We start from the raw sequence: 26,197 nt of genomic DNA, 5'->3' as shown, positions 1-26,197 counted from the left end.
CATCCATTTCTAATACTAATTTTCTTTTTTTTTTCCCCTTTGCTAAGCCATATGTTACAATGCTGGTCATTCTATCGAAGCTCCTTTCAGGAGCTGAGAGCGAGAGTGAGGGAACTCTGGTTTAATCACCCAGAAAAATCTGAATCTGATACTACAAGTCTCACTCTTAGGTAAGCAGTCTCAACACTTGAGTTAGCATTGTAGGTGCCCGGTGCCTATGAAAATCAGGCCACCTATGAGATGCCATGGTGTGTATTAACAACTGTGAGGCAAGAACTGAGATAAATGACTAAATATGGAATTAGCTGTTTAATTTTTGGCACCCAATGTTTGAGACTCTTGGCTAGTTTTAAAGGTCTTCTGTTTCATACCTAATGAGTTTTAACGCATTTAGTGGTCCCCAGTCCGCAGCTTCCCCTCCTGTGTTGCTCAGGGATGCAGGAAATTAAAAAGTTAAAAACTGAAGCTACTCCGGGCAGAGCCCAGGGAGGATGCTGCTGCCTTGCACGGCTTTCCTCAGCATTGCTCCCAAGAGCTAAGGAATATTGGGGACCACTGCACTGAAGACCAGATTTCAGCACTTCACGTGGCCCCAGGGAAGGGGTAGTGCCAACTCATAACGACAACTCTGAGTCCCGACTCTCCTCTGTCTCCTCTCTGGTGCAGGGCAGCAACAAATTACAGTATCCCCCAACCCGCCTCAGCTGCGCTGGCCGGTGAATAGGGAATGGAGCCAAGGATCCTCCCCGTTCCCTGCCTCTTTCTATCCATCTGCTCCGAGCAAGGAATAAACGAGAACAGCCAGAACACAACGGCTGGGTAACCCAGGTGGGGTTTAAACGTGTTTCTTACTTTTCTGCGTATAGGACTGTTGTCCAAATCACAGTCACACCTGGCACTTTTAGGAAACACAGATTTCGTAATTTGGGTCTGAGTCTCCTCTGAATGTTATTTAGAGTGCAAGAGAAGAAAATCAGACTTAGTCTATTTTCATCTTATGGCAGCTTTTAACTACAGAATAAATGGAAAAGTTAATTGCTAAATAAAAAAGAAAATAAAGGGATATGTGGCATAAAATACAGATGGAAGTCTGAGTGGGTGTGTTACTTTAACTTACTGTACTTGTGTTCATGTGATTCTATAAGTATATGTATGCCAAACATATATGGTCTTAGCCTGTTCCAACTAACATGAATCCATTTTTTTCACTGGACAGAGGGAACCAGATCAAAGACCATGATGGTGCTAAATGGAACAAGATGTGTACTTTCGTATTTTTTTCCAAAAGGAAATATTAATTTGACATTGGTTTTTCAGTTGAAAAGAATTTTAATTGCAGTACACAATAAGCAGAAAATTCAGACAACAATAATCTTGAAACTGTTAGCAGAATTATATTTCTATCAAGGAATTCATGTGCCTTTTCAACATTAGAGCTTTCTGAATTTTCATTAATTTGGCATTTCCCTAAACACACAAGTTATTTTGTTCATTCCACATCATGCATCACACCCTTCTGCTCAATGCATAATGCAAGCGTAAATGGGATCCTTGTCCTTGAGACTCTGGTTACTGGAGCCATTGCACGGATGTTGAAGTCCCGTAGTAAGACTTTCCAAAACTCTGCACTTCGCAAACCTCCAGCCCAAGTTTAATCAGTGAATGCACAGCAATACTTCATGTTCCTCATCTTCTAAGGGGCACTGGAGCATAGTGATGGTTTTAATTCCTCTACCTCCTTATATTTGCCAGTACTAGAAATGCACCACATAAGAGTCTTCCTTGAGTACAGCTAAAGATCTTCAAATTTTCATGTATGAGGCTGATATATATTTAAATGGACCAAAAAATGATGCGTGAGAGTTGAATGCACAAATCCTTCCCAGAACAAATAAATATCTATGAACCTATTTTCCATATAGCTATGCACCTGACTAACAGAGGTACTGAAATCAGGATTAACTTTGATGGAGTGAATGGAGTCACAGCAGTGTAAGAGGAGAACAATTCCCCTCCTCTCCAAATCTGTAGCTATATCTGTAACTGTTTCTGTATATCCATCCAATTTCACTTGATTAATTGCTAACATTATTCTGACTGCACACATCTTAAACAATAACTCCATCTCGAGTTAGCCACATTGGTAGACCAGCTAACATTCATCGCCAAAGACGACCTTTGGATAATTATCCCAATATTCCCAGTAGCTCTCTGCCACTAGACTCATGATGGAGAGTTCATAATAAAAGCTATGAATGAAATATGGTCTGGATCTTCATTCTCAAGGGACACTATGAAAAGGAATCACGGAAGCTCAGATATTACCAGGTGGACCATGAACTCAACAACATGCAGAACAAATAGATGATGTGGAAAAACAAGTCGGCTGTTGAAGAAAAAGCTGATAAATGGGAAGAATTTTTCAAGGAATTTTCATCCTCCTGTGCGAATTATTCCAGAAATTTCACAGAAATCAGAATCAACAGAAATGCTGATCAACTGCTTTTTTTTTTTTTTTTTTTTTTTTTTTTTTCCTGGGGAATTCTTAATTTGAAGCTTCTTGAAATTTTGATGGCTATACTACTGTCAGTCATAGTAAGTCTGTTCTACTTAGTGCTGAGCAAACTTTATTTGTCATCAGCTGAGATATGATCACACTAGCTGCCATCCATCAGTTTACTGTATTAGTTGCTCCAGTATACACAAAATACAACGCAGATGGAAATCACTCATCCTAATGAAGTGCTCTTTAGCTGCTACGTTCTGAATGGATACTTGCTCCCCTGGTCGCATTCTGAGTTACCATGATCACTGATTAACTACCTGCCAGTGAGTACCTCGCTTCACAAGACTAAATCCAGCTTAATAAACAGTGAATTTACAGAAGAAAAATGAAAGCTCCCCCTCTATCCACTTATCAAACTACTGCATATGCATCACCAACACACACAACCAGTTTCCTCAGAACTCGACATCTGACAGATCATCAGGAAAACAGAGCTAATCTATCCGTACCCATCAACATCGTATCATAGGTGACTGCCAGATACTTAAGAAGCTATCCAAAAGAAATGTCACAACTCTTTTTCAAGACACTACAAAAGAAATGTTCCAAATAAAATAAAGCAAATGCACGTACAAGTAAATGAGCCAAAGAACTTAATAAAAAGAGATTGATTAAAATGAGGACCAGAATGTTCAAAAAGGACTGAGAGAGAGAGGTGCCAAAGGCGCATTAAATGGATTCAATGGCTTTAGGTTTTAAATGCTTTTGGACTCCTCAGCAATTTTTAGCCAAAAAAATGATAATTCAAGTTAGAATCAAAATTCTGATGTCACTTACGAAAAAAGGTTGAAATTTCACTTCTGTAAATGAGCACTGCTCTATTTACAAAGGAGAAATATGAGTTTGTACTGATGGAAAATCTTGCCTACAGAATTTTAAAACCAAGCACTGCAATATTCACCATTATTTTAAAATCCTACCCCATTAAAATCTGCCTTAAATTATTTGGTGCAATGTTGCCGTAGAGTGTATTACCTTATCTGTTTGTATCTATGTTTACAGCATCACCTGGATTGTTTTAGATCTCTTATGTCAGCCTGCATTCCTGCTTTGTCACTCAAGTGGTTCTTTCAATAACTAATAAACTAGTACTCAACATATTACCAATTTCTTTGAAACATAATTTCATGAGTTTGATATTTAAAAACTTTAATAAGAAGCATAATAAACAGCAAGATAACAGTTCAATTTTCCCTTTGATTTAATGTTGGTTTCAGTATAATTTTGCATTGTATAAATATATATTGTAATAAGAATTAAAAAAATGTCTAATGACGTCTTTAGACATCTCATCTAAAATTCATGACTACATTTGTTTCATTTCAAATGTTATTTGAGAGTTTTTCAGCATACTTGGCAGATTAGATATAGCAGCAGGGACAAACTGCAGCCATCCATAGGAGAATATACCTTTATGTGGGTGCTTTGGGGATGGAACATCTATAGCTGTAAGGCAAAAAATGCCATCATAAATTTGGATGGCATTTACAAAGCCCTCTAAAAAGTCTTTGCATATGATTATAGCTGAGGTATGATATTTTTGCAAGTAAAAGACCCAGAATAGATTTATGTTTCAACTATATCTTCCTGAGATGCATATGGATGCTAAATTGCAAGTGATACTAAAGGGAATTTTAGTAACTGGAGAGTATGGAGTCAAATTTTCTGTGGGTTTGGTTTGTTTTTTTTTTTTTTTATTATTATTTGCATGTCATCAAAAGATCATTGGCTATCCAGTCTATATTTAATAATGATGGCTGCTAAACGCCAAAGGCATGAGATGGAGATGGGTAAGTATGCAGATTTTTTCGACCTGTGACCTCAGTTACTGCATGGTAATGTTTTCAAATGACTTTTATGATGACAAGACTAAGTTTGGTGTTAATATTGGTTTTGAAGACTTAATCGGTATACACTGCCATTGAACATATGTTTTAATTAATAAAAGAGCTGTTGTCAGGATTGAAAATAGCTCAGGTAATTTACCATGTACTGTAAAGTCACCTGATTTCTGCGCAATTTGAGGTGAAGAGTTTATACATTATTCCAAAGAAAGACAGAGTTGCAAACTGAATTCATGTGCATTGTACCAAGCTGAAATGGATTTATAATTTGACAGGTCAAGAGTGTACTCATGGAACTGTTATGTATTGCTATCCAGTGGTTCTTGGTATTTTTACCATCTGACTGCCTAGGTTTGACAGTCGCAGGACTGAACAGTCATCTCATTTCTCCGTAACACAAAAAATAATTTGTAGCTGACCTACAGCTGCTGTGCTCTTTTACTGGAAAGTGTCCATTGCCAGTTGTACGCTGGTGAGCGCCCGCTGGAATGGCACTGCGGACCTGCCACCGGCCGCTCCTGGGGAAGGCTTGGCAGCTCCCAGGCAGCAGAGACTTAAACTGCTTTCCAACAGATCGGCTCTCAGGCAGGTGATATCAGATAGGTGAGATCAGCCTCATTTTTCTGCATTCCCAATGGCTTTCGGATTCTGGGAGGAACAAAGAACCCGCCTGGAAAAAATAAAACGTTCCCATTGCAGAGAAGGCAGAGCACAGCAGTTTGGCTTTGGCATCATTTCCAGAGGAGCCGTGTATGACCATGCTGCCTGCAGGTCTGCTTGTGTGATCTGCCCAACGCCTCTCTCACCTACTGAGCAATTTAAGACACATCCGACAGAGAGGCAGAGGGCTCACAGGGAAAAAGTCCCTGCAAGCGTCACGAAAGCAGGCATGGGAAGGGCAGAGGTAACATGTCAGTGCTCCCTCCAGTGCTGTCACTCTGGCAAAGTGCTCGGCACGAGCTCCCTCCTTACTAGACATCGGAGAACCCACACGAGCGGGACGCCTGGTACATCCCCCCAACCGACACGAAATGTCTGTGCACCGAGAACAAGAGCATTGGCATTGTTTGAATAAGCACACCCACCATGTAGTGCTCCGCGGTGTTCGGGGTTTCTTAGATATCCTAATTTTATAAAAGAAAGTAAAAGAAGAAAAAAGAAACAAGGTGAGAGAGAACACTATCATATTTTGTAGCAAGCAGGATACTGTGTGAAATCTTGGCCCAGTGAAGTGATAAAGGGGAAGCTTTCAGTTTGCTTAAGGGAAAACTTACAAGTAAATAGTAAAATTACCAAAATACCACATTGCAGAAAATGGGTGCATTTAGGTTCAATTAAGCTGTAAAAAGGAAAATGGCACTTTAGCTTACAAAAATGAGGGGACAGAGGGAGCTATCAGAAGCAACTTTACAAGATTTGTATGCATGAGGATGCTGCTTCACTGGACCAAGAAAGCTACAGTATGGGACAGGATTTTTCTTTTATTAGACACTTTGCTAGATAGATTTGTCGAACCTCAGCAACTGCTGCTCTGGCATTATGAAATAATCCTATATAACTTGATCTCATGATCTTAGGAACACAGAAAAATAGCCATGCCAAATCAGATTACAGGGATCCACCTAGCCCAGTATCCTCTCTCTGACAGTGGTAACTAATGGATGCCTAGAAAAGAGTAAAAGACCAGGGAAAGCATACAGTGATAATTCTCCAAAATACTCTCCCAGCCTCCAATGATTTGTGATTCAAGGACTTCTAGGACAAAGTTGAAATCATGCTATTGAAGATACTCGAATCCAAATGCACAGATTTACACCCCCCTCCTCCCCTTTTTTGGATTTCTACCCCCATGAGATTTCTACTATTCACACAAAAAAGGTTTCACAGTTTGGTGCTGGCAAGTCCAGTGTTCTTGCCACTAACTCTGAATGAGCTAACAGCTTTCAAGTCCAATGATGTTATGTGTATAAGAGCATCCAACACTTTTTCCTATGTAAAAAAGTGACATGTGTGCTGAGGTGCTCTGAGTGTATATACTTGGGAGATTTTATTTTTTTTATTTTTTTTTTTTTTTAAAGCAAGAATCTGGCTGTAAATTGATATTAACATTTTTCAGTATATGTGTAAAACACATGTTTCAGAAGAATAGAAGAGAGAAACTGTCACTCACTGGGAAGCTTTAGAGCTATCTGGCTCCCTGGGAAACTGCATGCAACTATTCTGGTGTCCAAGGGTTTGACCAGTGAGTTTCCTCTTCCTGCAAAGAATGAATGCAGAAGTAATAGAAAGTCTGAGGGGGAAGATTTTAGCAAACGGCTAAAGATACTCCTATTCTGCCTACTCCAGCAGGTAGGAAGCAGGTGGTGGTGGTGGTGGTGGTGGAAGAAAAAGGGTGGGAAAGGAGAAAGGCCTACCTTCCCCTCCCAGCAGCTGGCACAGGGGAAGGGCAGGAGGCTAACCTAGGAGAGATTCCCACTCGCTGCTCAGCCCTCTGAAATCCCTTTGTGATGCTGCATTGATATGCAACGATGCCGACAGGTCATCGCGGTCCCAGCACTGCCACACAATGTCAGGACGTTCTGCTCTGATTATCTGGGGTCTTGCTGTGACTCCCTTTCAGGATGGAGCAGGGCTCACCGGCACTTGGTGATTGAAACTTAGCACACTGGGGCGGCGGAGCTTCATTAATGCCGCTACCAGTAACATAAAAACCCCGTATGCCCAGAAAGGAACGGTGACTTCTTAAGCATCGTGCTTATTTTACTACCCGCTTTTCAGGGGAGTTTTTCTGAAGTTTTGATTTTCTAATCAAATTGGTGGCCCTCTATGCATTTTTTACTCCATTTACAAAAAGAATCAGTAAAAGTAGGGGTCTAAAAAAAAAGCTTACCCTTGCATTTTTGGTGGCATACTGACTTCGTAAGAGTCTAAAGGCAGGAGTGGTATGTTAGGGAGTCCCTATAACTTTACTTAAAGCAAAAATTAGAAAGTGATCGAAAAGTTTTATAGAGGAGAGCAGAAATATAATTTTAAGCCTCTTAAAATTGCCTGAACTGTGAAATCAAGTAATGAACACTAGAAAAGGATCTGTCAGCTGGAATCAAAGCTTAGACTAGTCAGCATTTTTCTTCCTAAACCTTATTATGGCAAAGATTTTTCATCTCTGCACTCTGTTCATCCCAACAAATAAACCGACTTGACCTCCACCTGTTACTCAGTGAAGTCCGCTGTCATCTTTGACTAAACCCTATTCTTTCCCTTCAAAGCCCTCTGCACCACTGAGAAGGTGGGAAGACACAGCTGTGCACTGATTCAAGTTGATACCAGTTCATAACCAGACAGCATTTCACAGTACAAATTACAAGCAACAGAGGAGAAAAAAAAAAAAAAAATGTAGTGCCAATGAATTCTGGAAGGGGGCAACATTTTTCATCAATTTAACAATGAGATTTTCATAGAAAGAAGTTATTTTTTTGTGTGATATTACGAACTAGCATTTGAGGCAAGAAACGTTTTGCTTATGCCATAACAATGAACCTGTGCTAACACCACACAGGAAGAACTGAAGAACATAATGGAAGCTATTTGTGTTTCTTTTATATTTCATAAGTTGAATGCATTAACTGTTTCAAAGAGCTTCAGTTCTAAATGCATGTAGGTTTCTAGACTTAGAAACAAGTCACGGCTACATAATGTAACACTGCTAAATAAAAAAAAAATAATATTATGGAACACAGAACAGCAAGCTATGTCGTGAGGAAAATCATATAGCTATAGCAGTCATTTCGTCAAATATATATCATCATGACAAAACCATGTAAGAAGCTTTCTCATACAAAGACATATCAGAAAAAGCCATTTCATATAAAGTTGGACTTCTCTGGGTGATTAATGCTACATTCAACAAAGGAGACAGTGTCTGTCTAATTACATTAAATACTTATCTTCTAGGGATTGGCAGGGTGTTTCTGCTCAATGTCACTTTTCATGACAATGTAATGATAGATCCGTTTACTTACCAGTGCCATTAGCAAAAATTGTACTGTTTTCTCAACTGCCCTCATATCACAAAAATATTTGATTAACACACTGTAGCTTATCTAATACTCTAAGCAACATATTCTGCATAGTTTTCTCTCTATTAAAAGAACAAGATTACAGCTTGTAAAATTTTTATTGCACTCACACAAAAATAAATGAATAATGTGTGATATAGTTCAAGTATCTTACTAGTTCACAAAACAGGTTTATTTGATTTAAAATATTAACTTGCACTTAAAATATTAAGATTTTTGGGGAAACAAGCAAAGAAACAAAGTCAGTACTCTGAGGCACTACTTCCCATCCAGTCTTTAGTTATTATTTCCTTTTCATTTCAGCACATCTTTTGAAACTTTTAATACCTTAGGGACGGAAAAAAAAAAAAGCTTTCATTCCTTTGCTGAAAAATAGATATGGCCATCTCCCAAGTCTTTAAAATTCACTGCATCGTGAACTGACTCTTCAGAGTCATGCTACTGTGCCAACATACAAAGAACAATAACCTCTGGAAGAATGTACACAGCAAAAGCAGTTTATATAGTAACAAGATAATTTCATAAAACTATATTGAAGAGAAAGGCTGTGATGTAACATTCTAGCAGTATATATCAGCTACCTGATATTTACTAACAAGGTTAAACTACTATCTGTTTGTCTCAGCACTCTTCATAATTCACTTTTTAATGGATGGACAGGAAAAGTCAGCAGCGTATGGCACAGATCATTTCAGAAATAGGACAAGACAGCTTACGGCAGTATCTATTTCAAAACACGCTCCGTCTTTCCATACGATCACATCAGAAGTCTATACTTAACAGCTACAATACTTCAAATCCACTCATAGATCCTTTGAGGGGTAGATTTCTATTTCTAGGTAAAACAGTAAAATTGACAAACAAAGAATCCTGAGGAGGAGGTGTCACCGTCAACTGGTACCATGTATAGTGCATCAGTCCTCATCTTCTCGGAACCTTACGCCTGTGCAGGCGAAGGCACATGGAAGCTTCCTTCAGGGAGGAGTTAGGACATCAACCCCATTTTGTTACAGCTCCTCACACTGCCACGAAATGGCAGCAGGAACATACCAAAATTGACTCATATTAGGCATAACTCAACACAGCAATGCAGAATTAACCAAAACTGTCTTTTAAAATCCCTTGCAAGTGACTCTTGCAGCGAGGGGATGACACCGCAGCCAACTGCCACATATGACTCTCCAAATTAATAATGGATTTAGGATATTCATTCCCTGAGCTGTGAGGGTTTGGGGTGTGTCTGCAATTATCTAGATATAAGTCTGACACACATTATCCTTCTATCAATGTCATTTCCCTCTAGTAGCCAACAGATTATCAGCAGCTTTGTGATATTCCAGGTGTCAAAGAAGAATTAAAACCACAACAATTGCACAAACAAAGGGACAAAAGACGGGATACGTGTTTCTGAGCCCTGCATATCAATTTAATATGTGCAGCTGACAATGATGCAAATGTCCTCGGGAGAGAGGCAGCAAGATCTGTGCCCAAACATACACACACCACCGTCAGCAAGATGGCAGGGAACAGAAGCAGTAGGATTCCCAGCCCAGGACACATGCCTCAGCAGGCAAAGCAACCCAATGAAACAATCCTCTGGTTGGGGAGAATTTTGGAAGCACCTGATATGGAAAAGGGCCCTAAACAAGCCAGATGGTACTTTTAGCTGGCAGCAGAAAGTAGGAGACAGCCAAAAACATTACAGCATTTCCCCAAGAGGCCAGCAAATCGATTTTTAACCATTTTTTTTAAAGTGACGCTATGAATATAAAAAATAATGTTTCTATGCATTTTTAAATCGCTATTTTTATGAATAATACACTTAAGAAGGCAACAACTGGAAGGGATGAGAAAGCAATGGATTTTCACTTTCCCAGGGTGGTTGTATATTTGACATGAGGTTTCTATTCAGTCACTGCCACTGTTTACTCTGCATTAAGTGCCAGTTTTTGTTCAGGGTTTTCCACTTAACATTAAAGAGAAAAATCCTTCAAAAGTAGAGAATTGTAGAATCATAGAATACCAGGTTGGAAGGGACCCCAAGGATCATCTGGTCCAACCTTTCTTGGCAAAAGCAAGAGAAATAGCACTGCAAAATCACAATAGCACAATAGTTCACAGGACATGGGAGAAGTGTTTTTGTAAGACTGCTTTGCCCTCTTAAAACCTGTCTCCCCCAAATTACTGGATTTCTAGGTGATCATTTTTTAACAGAGGGCAAACAATTTATTTAATACTTACAAGTTCCCATTGGCTAGGGATTTGCATAAGAAATACAGCTATTTGGGGGATCTTTTAATTTTTAAAATCTCCAAATGGCCAGAATTTGCAATTCTGCCTGGATGACAGGACTCTATTCAGGAATCAATTTGATGTCAGATGTCGAACTGACACTTTACTTTGACAGTCAGAAGCAGGTCCTTGCACAGCACGTTTAGATTAGGTGTGGCCGAGCGGTTTTCACTCGAGGAATGGAAAAGAGATATAGGTTGCAAGGACTGAAAGGGCAGAGAGAGGCAGAGGAGTCATGGAACAAGTGGGAATGACCATTACCCTTTGCTGCAAAGATGCACCTCACACCTAGGCCTGGCCAAGTTCAGAGGAAGAGTCAGGATGGTGCTTTACTTTCATTTGCCATTATTTCAGTTAACAGTAAAGGCAAGCCCTACGACAGGGTTAAATCTGGACTACATCCAAAGTGCTTTCTCCTGTTCGGAGCAAGGTAGTGCATTAGTGTACTTCATCACAGAAAATACTCCTGCGTGCGCTGCTGTAATAAAACAGGATGTTACACTAAGTGCAAAGAAGGTCCATACATTTATATTTTTTCAAATCTCATTGACTGTAAATCCTTACTTTTAAAATAAAATGTATTTCCCTCCTACAGGTGGAACCCAAGACTTTGCCTCCAGCCCTTGCTGATATAAAACAGTCCCATTCTTTTCAAGAGTTCTGCTCTTGAACATGAGGATTGCAGGTACCATCTCACTTTGCTGGTTCCTGGGGGTTCAAAGATCTGCATGAAAATCCCAGTGAGGCAAATGAAGACTATGCACAAACCAGTAAAGCAGGCTATAATTTCCCAGCTAATTTTAGCAACAAGATCTCTTATGTTATGCTTTTTGGTGTATATCACACTAAAAATAGTAGCAACCACTGATGTAAGAGACTAGCAGAAAGGATGATCTCAGTAGGGCTGTGGGCTGTGCAAGAGCAGCGTGAGCAAGAAGAGGTGTAGGATGCCATGGATTACCTGCTCTCCTCTGAGCAAGACAGCAGAAGAAAATATTAGAATAAAACTGCAGCCGGTATACACACTGGATGAAGAAACTGCTGCACTTTAAGTCTTTGTGGAGCTGGAAAATGAAATAAAATTGAGAGTACTTAAACAGCATCCCTTATTTAGGCTGCAGTGTCCTTATTACAGTCACCCCGGTGGGGCTCGGTGTATGGGGTGGCACTGCATTCGTGCCGTGAGCTCTGGGGCTGTGGGTCAAGGTTACAGACTACCCACTTTGGGTGAACAACACAGCTGCTATCACAGCACATGCACATTCCTGGAGGTATAGGATGGCTCTGCAGCCACTCAGCCAAATTGTTACCTGAGCTAACAGGCTGCTAGACAGATTTCTCTGCCTTCCTATGCTCACTGACTGCTGCGGTCAAAGTGTTGGGGCAGCACTTAACTTGAAAGAAAGGAACCAGGGAATGATTTATTCACTACTTCTGGCAGTAAAAAAAAAAAAAAAAAAACGTGATGGGCCATCAAGCAAAATGATCAGGCAACAGACAAAAGAAGTGGCTCTTCCTTACACAGCACCGAGTAAAACTGGAACTCACTGCTGTGGGATGTTGTGGAGGCCAAAATAAAGAATGGGTGAAAAACACCTGAGCACGTCTCCAAAAGAAAAGTCCACTGAAGGCTGTCAAACACAAAGATATGAACAGAGCCTCTGACTCATGAAACCAAGCTGTTTGCTGCCGAAATCTGTGAGGCTATACTCTGAAAAGCATCACTGGATGCCTGTCCTGATGTCGTATTCTTCCCTAAAGAGACCACTACCAGCTCTTGACAGAGACAGCATAATGGGCTAGGTGAGCCTTCAGTCTAGCTGAGAAGAGCCATTTTTTCTTCTCTGTGGGCAGATCCACAGTTTTTGCAGGCTGGAATGTGCTGTACCTGGCAGCTGAGAAACAGGAAAATAGCAGTGGGTATCCAGCTCAATGAAATTAAGGTCTTGGGATTGCTCCTCACTTTATGCAAAACCAGGGAAACATCTAAAGTCAGTGTGGCAGACACAGTGTGGGAAAGGAAACAAGAAAAAGAGACTTAATATGGTCTGCTTCCTGTTCCCAGTCTTGTACCATCTTCTCTCTGTCCCCTAACACCTCTTATTGCACATTTTAACTTTGGTTGAAAATGTTTCCTTTAAAATAAAGTCTGTTTTCTCACCTAAAGCAAAGATCAAAACGTGTGCACGGAGTACAGTAGCCGCACTGTGTGCTACGCAGTGGAGTGATGGTTGTACTGGGAATGTTAATAAACAGTGCCCAGAGCAGAACGTCTGCATAAAAAAGGGTGTATGTTACATCTCTCCCCCTTTCCTCTGTCTCATGCAATATTTACACAGCTGTGCTTTGTAAAATGTGTAGGGGAGTTTTTTATTATTATTTTTTGGTAATTTATTTACCTAAGATAGCCCAGCATCTGTTTTGCGGTGAGCTTCTTTCACAAAGTTTCACAGTTGCCTTGACTGATGCAAAAGGAGGTCATGGTCCTTACTCAGTGATCCTAAAACCATTTGTTTCATCCACTTAGCCATTCTATTTGGCTAATTTGTGTTCTGTTCTGTGTTTTTGGTTTGTCCTCTACTTGGAAATGTGCATCCCTAGGGGAACTGATCTGGCTAGGTGAGTTTCTTAGTTATCTGTTTTATAAAATGCAGAAGTGCACAGGAATTTGCAATAATATGCATCATTTACTGGCTCTCAATATGTACTGTATATTGACTCTGAAGACTACTAATATTTTCCAGCTGCCTCCAAAAAAAAAAAGAGTTCAATACAGTCTTTGCAGTGGGTCCTTTCCCATGACTGCCTACACAGGTGATGAAGACTTTTCCTGTGTCCTGAAGAATTAATAAGCCTGAACATTTCTGTACCAGCAGCATACCACAGGAGATAAAATATTGCTTCTGCTTCCCAAACACATTAGAAAAAAGCAAGTCTGCTGATCTCAACTGCTAAGACAGCACATGAAAGGAATGCAGTCCATTTCCTAACCAAGATCTAATCTATAGAACAGTTTATAGATCCAAGTCAACATCCTGAATTGGTCCCAGAAGCAAACAAGAAAACTAGTTCAACTTTTGGAAGACAGGTACAATGCTTTCAATGTGTTTAATCCCATTTTGCAATTAAACAGTCCCATGCCACACTGTCAGGCGATCTTCAAGGATAACTGCATCAGAGGAGACCCGTCTGAAACTCACAAAGATTCATGTTTGACAGACTCCAAATCAGCAAGAAATGCACAGCCATATTCAAACCGAGGGTGCTCCTGTCCTCCGGCACTCACTTCGAAAAAGATGTAGAACGTGTCTGCTTTCATCCCATTATTAGGAAAGCTTATAGTTTTCACTTGGTGTCAAAAGTGAAGAATAAACCGTATCACTGTCTTTGCTTTATGTGTTAAACAGAATGGGTGGCAGAATACGGCTCAACCAGTAACGATGTCGAAGAACATTAGGTCCGTGGACTACCAATACAGCACTCCCTTCACAGGAATCCCTCTGTCATCAGGAAGCACTGTTCTTAACCTTTGTTAGGGAGTAGTTTTCCAGCAGTTAGGGATTTGTTAGGGGATAGTTTTCCACTAAATCCTTCCTATCAATCTGAAAATAATTCAGATGATGCTAACTGTGTGGAGCCAGAAATAGCTCAGGTGATCTTATGGTTGTCACAACACACAGAAGATCTGCTCTTAACTTGGTCATTAAAGTCCGTGAAAATAGTATGTATGGATGATGCTAGCACCAGGCCAGTTGAAAACACAGCTTTGATTTGATATCTAAAGTGAAATACTTTCCGCATTTTTTAACTCATAGCTCCTACAGCTCCATACCCATTTTTAAATGATGCATCTCCTGACATGTGGAATTACATGCAAGAAACAGAGCCACAATGTTGACTGACTGACTTCTCTGGGACCATCCTGAAAGGATGTTTTCCTCAGGGGATTACAGCAAAGCTGAGGCACGTGCTCTAACACTTGCATGGGCTTATTAATTTTATTAAAAATGGAAAGTATAGTTTAGGCTGAATCTCAGGGCCAAGTCTGTTGTGTTGTCCCGTGTCTGGAAAAAAAGGAGCCTTTGAGGGGTATGAAAAGATCTAGGACTTATCAATCTGAGCTGACTTTTCAATTAGTAGTTCTTTCCCCACCTCTAACTTCATTCCATGATTTTGAGAGAGTAATGCCAGCAGCATGGCATGTTGTCACAGGTCTCATGCTACTACATGAATTGCCAGAAGAAAGCTGAGCTATTGATCCAGTGGTAATTTGCTGTCAAAATGACTATGTCTGTTACAGCAAATCAGGAGTGTTAATCATTTGACTTGATGAATGCTACTGCAAAAGACTGACAATGCTCAGAGCACCACTGTTGACCTGCTGCATTTTTCCTGGCTCATAATAAGTTCTTGATCTTTGGTGGCCTTGACCGATTAGAGTTTAAGTTATCCATTAAGGTGCAGTTCTGGAAAAGTTCTGTTTAAAATAAACAACAACTTATATTGGTGAGTAACTCATCAACTATGCAGCAGTCTGATTCTGATTGCCTGGCAGAGAAACACACACATTTTGTGCAGTATCTGATAAAAGATCTATAATGTGCTAACACAAACCTATCATGTAGCACCTGTGACTAACAGATTGTGATATCAAAGTCTTGATGCCTAAGTGCTCCTGTAAATGCATTAAACTTTTAGCGGCAGGAACTGTAGACTGCCAGTGACAAGGAGCTGATATGGTATTTCAGTAGAAGTTGATAAGTGTTATTGCTCTTAGAAGAAAAGAAAAATCTTATGTTCTTCAAAACCACTGGGCAGCTTGTGTTTTGATGGGATACTGTAATGCAGAGAGCAGGGATAAGGGAACACATGGACTCTACGAAAGCAAAAAGACATTTAAGAAAAGCTCTGTATTCTACAGTAGCTAGAATTGCTTGAAGTGTGCTCCCATCGTATGTTTGGCTTCAGGCATCTACCTGTTCACTTGAAACCAACTTTTTAGGTGGCAGCATGCACATGAGCCCATATTTAATTCCATGTACTGGTAATGAAAGCATGAAAGGTAGCACAGGCCCAAGCATGCTCTGCTTCTCGGCTGTGGGAAATGGGGAAATGGGGAGAACAGGAGTTGGAGACCTAGTCACAGTATACAGTTTAACAAAGCTTGGAAAAAGTTTTTCAGAGAAAATGAATAGAAGTTTGCATGAACCTGGGAGGCAACAGCTTCCGTCTGCCACACCACTCATGGCACCCCTTCAGCCTACTGGCACAAATTAGCCTGATGAAATTCTCTCTGCTGTAAACCAAAATGTTCTGGCCACCAGAGAAACATGATCTGCTTTTGACCTCCCACTAGAAGAGCCAAAATATGCTGTGGGCTGGAGGTTTGTCTGGTTGTGAAATGTTCCTGCTGTCTTAAGATATTAAGTTCAATGGAGGAAAAAATGGCTCTGGTGCCTGCTGATAGATGTGTCAAGGTATGTAATGAAGCTCTTGCACAAGGCAGGTACAATCTTAATGGTTATGTGAGTGTGCTGTCTGACCTTTCTTTGCACACTGAGAATTGGAGGGCAAGACAATGTCACATCTGGGAAATACTGAGTAAATATAATTGGCAGAGATCCTGGATGTAGACCTCCTCTGGTCTAAGGAAAAGAGATGTTTCGTTGGTTTTGTCTTTCTTAAATATATCTGTGAGTATCCAAAGAGTTCATCTTCAGGAAATTAATAAAGATCACAAAATTCCTGTGTCTAGTTATGATCCAGTGAAAACTGCCCACTACAGCAAGTCACTGAAAAGCAGTGCCAGGGAATTATTTGATATTGAATACTTCAGGTCTGAAGTTGAATGTTTTCCCAGTAAAAAGGAATTATTTTTCTATTCCTTATTTTCTATAATACAGGGTTCTCATGTTTTTCATCATATTTTTCTACAGTCAGTCCCTTGAATCATTGGCAGTAATGTAACACAATCGTTGGAAACTTCTCTCAGCTCTGAGTTAGTGTGTGGCATCAAGTCTTTTGATGAGCCCATAGACCTTTCGCCTGAGGACAGATCAGATGCACTCTGCATCACTGGTGCTGGGACATACTATACTTATTTTATCTTCTCGATAGTGCCAGGCAACAACTGTGTTTAGGGCATAAAGAATGCACAAAGAACACAAACTAGGACCTCCCTTATATAATTTTCTCTGGCATTTCCAAGATATAATTCCAAACAGACTTTGAAAACAAACTCTGGTGGTCATCTGATCTATGCCTGAATGAATCTTTCTGATGTGTAAGGCATAAATAAAAGTTTCTTAATAAATATGGAGAAGTTGTTTTCATGCGTGCTGAAAATCTGCGAAGAAGAAAGCTCATGCCAGATTTAAGAAAAGGGTTATTGAAAGAAGAGTTTGGACTGGTTGCCTGCACGTAGTTGTTCCATAACCAGCAATGGGGAGAAACACGGTATCATTAAGTTAGAGGTCACTGTCACTGCAAGGGAAATACTCCGAAAGAGGATCCCAGCTCCTCAGCTGCATAGAAATTGCTCAGAAATTATTTTCAGACAGTCCCATAGATGGTGACATGAGAACAAGCAGCACTAGCCTGAGTGGTGTAGTGAGCAATCATAAGGCTGACTTTAATAGCATCTTTACTACCACAGACGTGTCCAGCAGTCTAACAGGGAGCTCTCTAGCTTACTGCAGGTTCATATAATATTATCAACTTCATGAGCCCTTGGAACTGTAAATATGTCTTTCAGTCATGCAGTGCAAGTGTTATTACCAATTCCTTAAGGTTTCTGCACTGAAAGTCTCATTTGGTTCCCGGGGTTTTCAAGGTGAAGACGCACAAGAGCCTAGCACCTCATGGCCAGCAGCAGAGCAGCCGGGCTGGAGCAAGGGCAAGGGAAGGTAGATGACCACGGTATGAAAAGCCCCATCAGTCTGTCAGTGGAAGGAGACCCCAGAGCTCTACGTATTTTGAAAATGGGTGCAGTGCTGTAGTGTTGGTCAAGACCACAACTGAAGCAGAGCTAACTGTCCCTTCAGATATGTCGGGAAGCACAAGAAGTACAAACATGTGCCTTTCCTGGGATTACTGTTCTCCAGGGACCAAATGAACTTGTGGAAATACAAGTACCAGGAAGATCTAAGTAAAAAAAGTAATAGGACAGTCTGGATTTGCATCTTAAACATTTTTTCCGTGCCACTCTGTAGAAATAGAGTGGAAGTAAAATTGGCAAATACCATCCATATGCTACACTACAAAATGACTGACAGAGCACAATGTGAATATTACTCCTGGACTGAATCAAGAGAATGCATTAAAAGAATGCGTAAGTGGAATACTGATATGCGTTAACTCAATCTCCTCTTATTATGGAATTAAAAAACTTATACCTGTAATTGTGGCTTACCCCTATTACAAGCAGAGCTGCCACAGAACTGAACACGGGCCAGATTTGTACATGAGTTCAAAGCCAGTGTGATGTTGCCTTATTTTCTTACTAACATCATCTTTATCCTCTCTTGCCCTTCTTCTCAGTTAACAAGAGTTATGTACTGAAAGTGCTGAGATAAAGTAATGGTAAGGAGGATACCACAAAAGGTATTTGAAAAGCACAAGTAATTTACTACATGTCTGCTTTGTTTTACTTCCTAAGCCTTCCTGTTGTGAAAGGAAATTCATCTTTTCTGGCAGACTCCAGCCTTTTTAGGCCTGAGAGCTCCCCAGGAGCTTTCGAGTGCAGGTAAATGGATGCGAGACTCAAGGAGTACAGTACAAGGAACATGGAATTAATGTTGGTTTTTGCTTTGGCTGTCACATCTGACATATAAGGAAAGTGCTATATCCTTGCTTGCAAGAAGTATCTAGATGTAAAAAACGAAAAGCTGAGTCCTCTGCTCGTTACTATGGTTCTGAAATGCCAGGAATGGAAAGGTCATGCTGCTGGTGGGTGAAGCATGTAGGATCTACGCCCATCAAAGTCTCCATGTGAGACAGATGTCAGGGTGCTCTGAGCCCCAGGGCCCCAGGATGTAAAATCACAGTGGAAGGACTGTGGATGGACAATAGGTGCAGCCTGGATTCTGCACGCAGTGGAGACCCCAAGAGTAGGCACAGGGGAAGCATCCACTGCCTAATCTAAATAGCACACAGAGTGGTTCTGTCCTCTTCTGTTCTCCTGCCAGTTTGCACATATGTTCTGAGTATACAGCCTGCCCTCCAAAGACCACTTACAGGGGCAATCACAGGGAAGCAAAGCAGGAAGAAAGTATCCAAAAAGGGAATTTGTTCAAGAGAAAAAAATGGAGACAGATGTAGAGTGACTAGTCACGGCTGGCGGTAAATAACCCTCTGCCTGGAGTGCTCTCTTTCTCTAAGAGGAGTTCACATATTCCATTTCATACTTCCTTTCTAGGAGTCAAATCTTTGTTTTCCTGATATTTGTTCATTTTTTTCTTTCCCCTATACACTTCTTCCCTTCTGTATGGTCTAAAACTGTCTTCTCATTTTCCCTTTCTCTTCTACGTTGCGCTCTCTTTCAAGTACAACATTTCTCCCGTTTCCCTCACATGCAGACCTAATTTGCCTGCACCGTCCCAGGCAACACCTTTCTCTACAATCCTCTCACAGTCTCTGTGCCACGAGCACTTCCCTCAGTCTCTACATGTGCATAAGCATACGGGTGCTTCACACCTGCTCCTGCGTTTGAGTCCCTACTTTTCTCATGTGCACACCTCAGAATTAAGCAAATGCAACACAGAGAGACAGAATATTCATCCTCTCACTCCCATAAACCTGTCAAGGCATATAGGCCAAGAAGCTATCTCTGCATAAATCTAAATCTCCTGTGAGGAAGCAATCTACTCAAAGGCAATAAAGCCAAAGGATATATTATTATCTTTGGTGTGGATCCTACTGGGCTGGGAGGTTGGCTGCTGGCTCCTCTCTGAACTTCCCTTCCCAGCCAGAACAGCCATCCCACAGACAAGTCTAAGCTTCCTTTCCTTGGTCTGATTTCCTCCTCCCGTTTTTTGGCTGGTAACCCAAAGGACAGGGTTTAATTATGGAGTTTGGAAACCTGGCTTACGCTACTCTGCCAGCACAGGATAAAACTTCAGCCTGCCTTCCGAACCAGCATCATTCTGCACCGTTGATACCTGCATTATCCCACGCAGCATAAAATGAACCACATGGAAGAAATGCCAAGTTAAACAAAAAGATGGTTTTAGTCTTTAAACTTCTACTGTGAATTTCACTGAGAAAAAAACAAAACACTGAAGCTCACGGATTATTGTATGTTAACGCTGTGCCATCATTTTGACTGTAGATTAAATAAACATCAAGGCCTTTTTCTGGACAGGAGAGACATCGGAAAGGATGGATCTGAAACAGGTCCAGGCTCCAAAGCTCCCCTCTCAGAGAGGAATGCTGCGGCAAGCCACCGAGTAATAGGGGATGTTAACATCATTTGTACAGCTTTCAGATGACCAATATATTTTCTAGGCAGATGCCCCATTGAAGACTCATAAAACATTTTACACTTCTGGAGATAAAGCACCCATGTCAAATACAAAAGGCTGGACGTTAATATCAGACCCATGTGTGATTTCTGCAGAAAGGCCGGGCACTGTGCACAGACCACACCAGGAGGTGTCCCTCAGGGGGGAGCACCTTGTGCCAGTGACATACCACTGTTGCCCTGGCATGGAAGGACACTTCAGTACTGTTTTGTCCTTCGCCACTGATGAGCTGTGGCTCTTTAGGTAATCTCTCTGCCAGCCGTGCTCTTGCAGTGACCCTGTTTTACAGAGAAGCTGAGGCAATGAATTCAGAGGACAGGCTGCTGGAAAGCCACAGCAGAAGTATTGGGGTGGGGCTCTGTGGATATAGCATAAAGATGGTTTGAAAGTGCATCCCACACAGGCAGGATAAAGCCCTTTTTCTTCATAGCTGTGACAGTGATAGATAGCTTGGTGAATCTTTGCTATATCTAGTTGGTACCTGGCTTAAGTCCCTGATGTTGCAAGGTGATTTTCTGCCATTTTATAGACAAGGCTAAGCAGAATCTGGGATTTTCCTGTAGTAAGTGAGGAAGGTCATGAAGAAGGAAGAACCTTCTCTTCTCTGACTTGTTCTTGCCTTTCTGAGCACCTCAGGAAGTTTGACGTGGGCAGTTGTGCTTCTTCATGATGGGCACCCACTGGCGCCAAGTGGCAGAGGTGCTTTGGAGGTATAAGGTTTTAGGTACTTCTCTTGTCCAGCTCAGCAGCTCAGCGCCACCACCTAGTCAGGACTTGGATGAGACAGAGGTAATGACCACACGTGGGGAAAACCACCAGAAGCGACAGCAAAATTAATAGCCAACCTCTGGCTGTTGCACAACTGGAGAACATTTGTCATTAACAAAGAGTACCCCAAACTTTGGGGGGGAGTTGGCCCCTAGTCTGACAGTGATGAAGAAGCAGCGACCCAGTCAGCTTTTAGCCATCTGTGTCTGCAGAGGAGGTTGTGATCTCTCCCTTTCAATGGGCGCTGAGCTTTTGTTCGTGTTTTTGCCGCTCCATGAGCAGACTAGTTTAGTACAAGGTGAAGCTCTATCTTACATCATCTGGAGCCTGGAGCTGATGGAGGAAACAGCCCCTAGTGTCTACTGAGCAGGACACCTCACTGAAAACACCAGAGCCCTGGGGATGGCGGCGGCACGGCAGTGATGGGGAGCCTGGCACTTGTCTGCCTGCAGGTCTACCCTCTCCTCCTGCCAAAGTGCCACATCTGCAGTCAATAAGGGCCCACAAGCTGGCTCCTCCTCATTAGAGGAGAGAGGGCAGCTGGCAGGGGATCCTCCAAGGGCTCCCAGGCACGGGAATCAGTCCCCTCCCAGTCTGGAATAGCCCAAATTTGGTGACTTTCTGGGCATGCTGTAAAGGACAGCTGTTTGACAGGGTCCCCAGAGAAAGCTGTGGGTATGTTTCCTACATGATGAAGGATATAGGTGGCTGGCCAAGTGCCCACAGAACTGATTTTAATGCTGTTCAGGTTGAATTTACTTTTCTGTGCTGTATAGTTCATTATAAACAGTGCCCTGGACAAGCATGTGTTGTTTCAAAACAAAACAAAAACATACTATTTAAAATCCAAAGAAAAAAGAAAGAAAAAAAGTACATATTGCGAAAGATCTTGTGGGCTGTTTAGAGGGCCTTCTCAAACACTGGGAGGCTGAAGATTAAAGCATTGCTTGCCCTCGTCTAACAAATAAGCCTTCTGTTATTTTTATTGGCAATAAATACTTGATTATTTAGCTGTAAACAAAACCGAGACACTAACCTCATCTATGCATGTAGCACTGACCCAGAAAAATATTTCCAATAGTATTAAGCACCCAGATGATCTCAGGATAAGTGATCAATGGACAGTTAAGTATGTAACATAACATAACCCAAAAGATGATCAACAAGAAAGATCACACACAAAAGTTAACCGAGAAGAGGCAGAAGAGCTGCTTCCTAAACCTTATGAAGTGTAATGCCAAGTGATATCTATTTTGATATGAAGCCTCCAATCACACTTCATAGTATTACAGATTAATAAAACAACCCTTTCTGAAAGTCTCTCAAAAGTCATTATTAAGTAAGCTCAAGTGTTGCATAATGTTTGAAAAGTCCTTCTACCTTATATGCGTTTGGGGATATTTATTTAAACAGTGTAACTGTAGGGCACAGCCTAGACAGGTACTGCTGTTTGCAAAGCAATTGTCACCACTATCCCAGAATTGAATCTGGACGCTTTGACAGAGAAAGACCACCTATCTTTTGCTGCATTATTTAAATACTTCAGATACTTGGCCAAAATACAGAAGTGACAGACTACAGAAACATTCACAGCTGCAGGAGCAATAAAACCACTACAATATTTTCATTAGAGTGACCTTTTCTCCGAGGAAGTTACAAGACATTTAAAATTGATCACCTTTCTATACAGCATTCAGTGTATTCTGATAACAGAACAAAGCAACTGGAGATCATGTTCTCGGGCTCCTGAAAGCTGTGGCTTACCTGGCTCCACTTCATGCCATCCACTTGACTGGCTGCCACTTCCTGGAGAGCGCCCTTGGCTTGTATAAAACGGCTCCTCACCAGGACTGTCCATCTCATCCTCCACAGACTTGAGACGTTTTGTAGAGCTGAGAAAGTAAGAGCACGTGATAAATATTGTATGTATGGAAAGGAACAAAGGCACTTCTTTTGGGACATATCTTGCTAGCCCTGCTTGAGACTAACTTGGTTATGGAAACTGTAATACATGTTAGGGCCCCGAGAAAGGGAAGGTATGAGTCTTGCACAGCCATCCTGCCTGCCCAACTTCTCAGCATCCACTTTTTGTTTCTCATTTGCTTCACTGCCAACGACTAAGCTTCAGTGAGATACAGAACAAACTCTCACAGAGTCCAGACTGAAACCCTAAACATGCGTTGGTTTAACTAGAAGATAGTTTGAGATTTAGGCTTTAACAGATCAAAACCTAGGACATTTTTCAAAGCACACAGAGGTAAATAAAAAGTCAATAATTTAATCTGTATTGCATGATTTGTGCAATTTTCTTGATTCCTGGTTCAAATGTTCACATTATTCTACAAGTATAAGCATTTTACTCTGTAACTGTCTGCCACCAAGCATAAAAGTCCCCCAACAGGTACCTCTGACCAGTGTCAGTACTAAAAGATTCCCTTGTGATACACCACCCCTCCCTTGCCAGAGGCTCAGGAGACAGAAGAGCCCTTTCAGTGGTCTCTGGTGGCCCCTGACTCAGACTGCAGTAGTTTTGCAGGGAGAGGATCCCAAAGCCAAAGACACTTAGCCTGGCTCTATTTTCTATAATGAGTTGCACAGACTGCATGGGGACGTTACCGAGAATTTCTTTTCTAAGTACTTTTCCAAGACTGGGTCAGCTAACTTTTTTCACCAAATCTGTATTCTATTAAGATTTAAGGCGTTCAAGAACAGGGTCCTCTGTGTAGGGGGAACATATTTAACAGACATAAAATATTGCACTGCAATTTCTATTGGTTTAAAACTTGCAGCCTCTCCGCCGCTCCCCACCCGAAGCCCTGCACAGGTAGGAGCTGGCGGGTATGCAAAATCAGTTTGTGAGAAACAGGAAGAATAAGTCTTGTGGTATGCATGGAATGCAGGTTTGGCCATTCCTTAATTTAGAGAATTGTTATGTGTCAATAGGGGAAATTGTGTGCATACAATATAATTACCGCCTGATAATTCTGCTGAGTCTGTGTATTTAAGGAATATTTTTTTTTTTCTGACTGGGAACAGTCTAATGAGAGGAAAACAAACATATTACCAAGTTATTAACTACCCATGCTGTTTATAATTAGCTCCTTATCAGTGGTAGCTATTTGCAGAAGAATAGAAGAGCAACAACTGAGCTCTTAAGTAACATTAATAATCTCACTTTGTTGCTTCTGGAGTCACAAGTAAATTCTACCTGAGAATAGTGCTAATGATGAGCACTGTAGGGTATGCAGTTTACATGCAAAAAGAAAGAGCACAAAGTTTTTAATTGATGTGTAATGGGAATGGTAGTCACCAAGCTTCATAATATGCACACTAAATGCAAAATGTAGAATATTATTCCAATGACTGCAAACTGTAAGAAGTTATTGCTAAGAACCTCTCTTTAAAGATTTTTTTTTAATAAAAACAACAGCTATATTCAAACTGTAGAGACTTTTTCCATGTGAACTTGCTTACTGCAAAGCTGATGACACTACAAACTGAGATAAAAATGTAAAAGAACCCTGGGCTGAAGTTAGACTTCCTTGTCATGTCTTTGAAATAAGTGATCTATTTTGGCTGTGGGGGAAAAAAAAAAAAAATCAATCTGGTTCCTTAATAGTGTTCAAGACTACTAGAGTAACTAGGCTTGTTTATAAATCTAATCTTATGGATGGTTAAAGTGAAGGGTAAAAAATAAAAAATATCCTTGTTAGGTAGTTGGCATCTAAGCCAAAATCAAAATCAGACTGTGTAGTCATCTGCATTAACAATTCAGTTTTCCAAAGGCAGTGTCACAAATTTCTAAATGCTAGATGAAAATTAAAATGCATTATAGGCCAAGGTCCTAAAATGATGTTAGTCTCACAGATAACACCTTTTACAATAAAGAATGCATGTAAGTCTAGCTTAAGACTTTCCTGCTAGGACAAAGTGGCACACCTCAATATGCTCCAAATTCTATTCTGCCACAAGTGAAACTCTAACAGCTCCAGTGGAACTTCTCCTGATACACCGAGATACAATTCAGAAGTTATACAAGTCAATGTAGCAGATTTTCATTGAAGCTTGTACATATAAAAAGAACTTTAACAGCAATCCAGTTGAACGTTCAGCGATGTGAATCTGAAACAGCTCCACATCTTGAGGCCTCCAAACAGCTTGTCAAAGAATTTAATGGTTAATTTCCCAGATGAGTAATGATGCTGGCCTGGGTTTCCAAGTAACCTGTTAGTAGGCAGAGATTAAATTACCTGGTAGAGGACGTGCTAGGTAAAGACCTCCTCATTGCTCCTGGGCTCATGCTGTAGTATGAAGAACTTTCCAAATCTGAGAGGGAGAAATTAGGGCCTGTTCCTGCAGCTATCGGTGCTGGGGAAACAAAAGAGATTGCAGTCAGTAAGTCATGTGAATAAGGCATGAATTGCACTTCAAAATCACTTTCTTCTTCATGAGTGTGTTTAGTTTCATGATGAGAACAGGTGGGACATGGAAATTAAGCTAATGGCAACTGGCATTGCAATCAAGAAGATGTAAATTTTATCAAGAATACAATGTTCCATGACACAGACTCTTTCTTTCATTCCTCCAAAGATATTATTTAAAAAAAAAAAAAAAAAAAAAAAAGTCAAGTCTTTCTTTAAGCACTGCTTTTCTATTAATATCCTTCTAACATTTAATGAAACTTGTTGCTTTTGCTTTTAGGACAACATTGCATCTATTGGCATAGTTACAAATTGGCTGCATCATCCCTGTAGTGTGCTTGGCATAATCTATAAGCAGTATAGGCAGGGTAATACACACCTCAGGACCTTTGGTATATACGTGATGTACATCTACAAGCACAGAGGTTACAAATGCTCCTTGGAGAAAGCACAAAAGCAGATGAGAAACCCGAGTTCTTTTCTGCCTGTGAACATCTGAGTTTTTCTCTGGCCTCTCCTCCAGCTAAATCAGAGCTAGAGACATAAGATTCTCAAAAACTTTCATCCAGCAGTTATCTTCCACTGTTCACCTCTCATTACCTCATCCAGCAGCTAAGTTTTATTGTAAGGGACATGAATACCTTAATTTCCCTGGCCTAGAGCCTTGGTTTTACATTAAAACATTATGAATTCCTACACACCTTGAAGT

The 26,197-nt window shown here is 40.9% G+C and overlaps 1 protein-coding gene across 16 annotated transcripts in view; it reads right to left on the bottom strand.

Annotated features, from left to right (window-relative positions):
* NFIA (nuclear factor I A) overlaps nucleotides 1-26,197 on the bottom strand; it is a 360,430-nt gene that overhangs the window by 57,028 nt on the left and 277,205 nt on the right. For 7 of the 16 annotated variants that reach the window (XM_033008840.2, XM_033008844.2, XM_042803685.1 and 4 more), the window contains exons 5-6: nucleotides 25,318-25,435; nucleotides 22,832-22,959 (exon numbers count right to left, since the gene is read on the bottom strand). In XM_033008840.2, the coding sequence (XP_032864731.1) occupies nucleotides 22,832-22,959; nucleotides 25,318-25,435 (246 nt within the window). Of the gene's footprint in view, nucleotides 1-5,495; nucleotides 5,535-6,580; nucleotides 6,668-22,831; nucleotides 22,960-25,317; nucleotides 25,436-26,197 lie in introns of all 16 variants that reach the window. The other 9 variants (XM_033008836.2, XM_033008837.2, XM_033008841.2 and 6 more) reach the window with 2 other exon arrangements.

The sequence above is a fragment of the Tyto alba genome, unplaced genomic scaffold (genome assembly GCF_018691265.1).
Source record: "Tyto alba isolate M040663 unplaced genomic scaffold, T.alba_DEE_v4.0 Super-Scaffold_1000006, whole genome shotgun sequence".
NCBI classification, from domain to species: domain Eukaryota; kingdom Metazoa; phylum Chordata; class Aves; order Strigiformes; family Tytonidae; genus Tyto; species Tyto alba.
Note: the sequence above shows the minus strand (reverse complement) of the source record. Positions and strands in the feature narration are given on the sequence as shown.